This window comes from Cryptomeria japonica, chromosome 5 (genome assembly GCF_030272615.1).
Source record: "Cryptomeria japonica chromosome 5, Sugi_1.0, whole genome shotgun sequence".
Lineage (NCBI taxonomy): Eukaryota > Viridiplantae > Streptophyta > Pinopsida > Cupressales > Cupressaceae > Cryptomeria > Cryptomeria japonica.
Genome location: NC_081409.1, coordinates 911507018 through 911511535, shown reverse-complemented (window position 1 = coordinate 911511535; position 4518 = coordinate 911507018). Strand labels below are relative to the sequence as shown.

General features: G+C 36.6%; 1 protein-coding gene across 1 annotated transcript; it reads right to left on the bottom strand.

Annotated features, from left to right (window-relative positions):
- Window positions 1–2438: 2438 nt before the first annotated feature.
- On the bottom strand, window positions 2439–4153 carry LOC131044750 (uncharacterized). The gene has a single exon (XM_057978164.2). The coding sequence runs from the start codon at window positions 3959–3961 to the stop codon at window positions 2843–2845; it is 1119 nt and encodes a 372-aa protein (XP_057834147.2). The 5' UTR covers window positions 3962–4153; the 3' UTR covers window positions 2439–2842.
- Window positions 4154–4518: the final 365 nt, after the last annotated feature.

Here is a 4518-nt window from a genome sequence, read left to right as displayed (position 1 = left end):
CTTTGAAACTCATCACATGCATCATGCTTACGTGGCATCTTCATCTCCGATCACCATCCAGTCATAGATCATCACAACCGATTCTCCAAGCTCCATCGGTTAGGGTTTTGCTTATCAACTGGTTAGGGTTACTGGTTGATCTCTTTGCTTCAATAATAATTATGGCTGCCTACATTGCTTTACTACCGGTTGCATTGTTGCATCATTACTGATTGCAATACAAATTCATTACCAGTTACTATTGACATCAATGACAACATTATACTTCATCAATGCAATCTTCATGCATTGCCAACAAGTTGATATTTGTACCGTGTGATGTAATTTTGTAATTGAGGGTTGAGGGTTTAGCCGACATTATTATCAAGGTTGATGAATTGTATTTATAGGTGATATAGTCATGTAGTCTGGGTGTCGATGTTGTGTCTGCATTATCAGAAAGAGGTTTATGTGCGAACAAGTGATTTATCCTTCGGTGTTGAGTTTGTGGTGAGATTGGTGTTGCAGGGTAGACATTTGTGCTTAACTGGAACTGTAATCGGGCATTTGGAGATGCTATTTCTTCAGTTCACTTCTTTCGGATTGTAGTTCGAATCTTATTGTAAGTCAGTGAGACTTCCCTGAGGGTTGTAGCCTTCCGGGCCATTATATTTGAGCAGTGAGCTCTAGGCAGTGTGCCTAAATGCATGTGCATTCCCCATTGTAATATTTTCACATACTACTGTAGAGTGTCATCTTACTGTGGATAGGTTCCCATCGTGGTTTTTTCCTTAACTAGGTTTTCCATGTCAAAATCTTGGTGTTGTGTGTTGTGTTGTTAATTTGCTTATCGTTCTTATTACTATAGTTTATCAGATATGTGTTTTCTTTGTTATTCCGGTGAAGATGGATTCACCCCCCTCCTCCCAGTTTTCCGTGTTGATTGTTGCTAATAGAAGATGCATGATATTATTGTGAGGTGCTTAGTGCTATTGTGTAATATTCAGCATCAAGTTCTATTTTTTATGCCTTGTGAGTGCTACTATGTGTGAATGCAAGTTTGGTACAAAACAAACAAGTTATCAATAATATCGTGGGACTTTATCCTTCACATTGCATGGATGAAACATGATATAAAGGGTTATACATGAGTTGGATGATGTTTTTTGATATGCACAACATGGTTCTAAGTACTTGTTGCATAATGCACAAAACAAGTAGTGTATAAAAGATTGTGCACCATGGAATTGATGATCAGTGATGCACATGCTTATTTCATAACAAATAGATAGTGATTAATACAATTATAAATCAATCAAATGTTTAAAACCTTGAAATAGTGAAGGTATAAACTCTAAAACAAAACCTTAGGGTGTTGTAAGATCAATTAGATTAACCAAAAAGTAACTTGGAAAATAAACACTCCTTAAGTTTGTTATAGGCTAATCTAATAAGATGCATGCATATAAACATAAATGAACTTAGATTAATAAATGACATCTATGAGAATGTGTATTATAAGTACAAAAAGTATATGTGATTATATAAAGGTACTTCAACTCTATGTTTGAAGGAGACAAATAGTTCTTTAACTATTGAATTTTGGATGCCTCATGATTAGAATGAATATGATAGTTAGTAGCTCACCTTGGGATTTGAATAGTTGATTTGCACTATTTAGGGTCTAACCTATGGCTAGGATTATGGTAAGATCCGTGCCTACAAAAATGTCTCTTGGCCTTAATAAATGTTGTGATAGTTTGTACACTTTTACTTGTCGATTCACTTGATTAACGCATGCTTCTTTTGCCTTTTCAGCTAAATAAGACTAGTTTTTTTTCAAAATGCCTTTGAATGGTTGTTGATATGTTGCTAGGAGACATTCTCTTTGGTGATCCCCTAGCAAACTTAGGTAAAAGATTGAAGACGATATATTTCAACAATGTAAATGCTCTAGAGTAATGCTTTCCAATACTAGGTTCTTTTTAGGTACTCCAACATAAACATTCCTTGCATGATCCTTTTGTAAATACAAATGATATTCAATCCTATTCAATAATGGTAAAATAAGTGCAATTGTATGCCTTTAAGTACTAGTACAAAACAATAAATTGTGCAAAGTTCAAATCTATGGTTGTAGTTAACCACATGCCCATAGAATCACCATAGTGCCTAGAAACAATCAATTCAAGTGGATGACAAAATGTATAAGAATAGGAGCATGAATTGATTTAATAAATGAATATACCAAAATGTAAATTTATGTAGATACGATGAGAGATAAGGGCTTAGGTATGCGTATAAATAGATAGATAGAGGTCTAAGGAAAACATACCTTTTAAATCATTTTCTCAAAATAAACATAAAACTAAATGAAAAATAACACAGATTTAAAACCTTGAAATAGTGAAGATACAAACCCTAAAACAAAATAAAATGATAACAGATTAGTCTGATGAAAATCAAATGAACAGTATTTATTAAGAAGCTTTCTAACTGGGACTATCATTTTACTATTTGAAACCTAAATCTTCTCGGAGAAGATCTGTAACATTTATTTTTAGTGATTAGTTAGTTGCCTTCTCAGACAAATTGCTGAAGTGGAGAGCTATGATTAAGTACAGAGGATTGAGATAAACCATTGTCTGCTTTTGAAGTAATTTTTTGTATGCTATACCCATCAATATTTATAGCAGTTGTAAGATGAAGAGCTAAAAACATCATGTGATTTTTGAGGTCCAAACATTAAATTGGTGTATGACCTCTTAATCTAAGTATAGAACCCTTCATCACAAGATCCTTCAGGTGTGCAACTGCAAACCCACTGGTTCAAAATACAAATACAAGCTAAATTATAAGTCTATCAAAGCTTTCCATGGTTTCTAGCAAGCAATCCATCCATAATTACTTTCTTTCTGTACTCTTTTGATTGAAGAACCATGTGATCATAGTTATTACTATAAGTATCATTGCTTCCATTTGTTCTGAGCTTGGGAACCACATATAACAGAGCAGATGTGAGGCAGATTGCACAGATCCTGCCATAGACAACCAAAAAGAAGAGAAGTATGATCATCAGAGTGGCACCCACAGCCACATCACTTTCCCCACTTTCTGCCCTCCTGGAAAAATTCCCTGACTGCTCTAATCTGATGGGTTTCCTTGGCTGACCTTCCCTGGACTCAGTACCTTGAGTTTTCTGAGTTTTATTATTGTTCTTCATCTCCCTCTGTTGGGTATTCAAGTCCTGGCTGCTGCTGCTGTTATTAGGAGCAGAAAAAACAGTAGCCTGAGCAAGAGTGTTGTAAAGCAGAGGCCCTCCTTGCTCTGGAGATGCCTCATGTGGTTCAGATTGATCACAACACACTGGTTGTTTAACCTCTTTTGTCTTTAAAATCTCAGAGAAATAGGAGATCCCTTTGTTTATGAAGCTCTTCATGCACATAACACCGCACAGCCAGAGCCTCTGCAGAGAACCAGCCAGTGCCATCATTACAACCACCATGGCTGTTGCAGGCACTACAAGATTACTAACTAAAATAGCACTCACGGTGACAACCCCAAAGGCAGTTGGTTTCAGATATCCAGACCACCATGGCAGCCCCTGCATGCTCACGGTCACAGACACACTCTCTTTCCTGCTAGAAGACCCATTTACACCATTCTCATGCCCTTCATCACCCTCCACATCATCATTCCCATACTCCTCATTTGGTTCACCCTCATATTTCTCCCTGTTTACGGTATCTTGTTCTGTTCCTATAGATACCAGGCTGGAATGCCCACCATCATTACCACCATGCCCATTTTTTAGCACAACAGGCACCCATCCTTTGCTGGTGTGAGCAAACCTCACCATGGCCTCTGGGATGCCTGTTTTCCTGGCAACAAACTCTCTTTTTGCAGAGAGCTCTGCATTCAAACTGTCAAATTTATCAAGACCCACAGTTGAATAAGGATTAAAACAAGGTTTTTTCCCCATGATATTGTTTCTGCTACCGGGGCTTAGCAGCCCTGGAAGAGACTGATTCTATCTTCTGCTCCGGTGCTCCAACAGCATTCTCCTTCACCAAAGATCTCTTCTATGTTGTATACTCACTGAATATGTATCTTTTATGAATCTATCCTGTTCTTGTTCCTTTACAAAAGTCAATTCTAAAGTCTAAACCGCTTTCATAGGCGGCCATTTTTTTCTTTGTGCTGATTTTTTAATTGCTCTACACGAATCAGATAGTCAATGCAACCAATTACACGCGAAGTTAGGTTTGACCGTTGTATGTATGTGCATTTTCTTAGAAAATTTCTGCAGTATCTAGAAGAGTTGGACAATAAGCTAACGACTTTTATAGTTGAATAAGGCTTAAAGCAATAATCAAAACTACTCAGCCAAAATTGACTATGTAAGCTGATTAATCAATAGGCTGATTAATGCTTAAACTTTGACACAAGGTGATTAATACCTTTTAAACAGTTAAATATGAGTCTAATGTCCGTTAGAGTTTTCATAGTCATTTCATATAATTATATCTGACTTCTTTT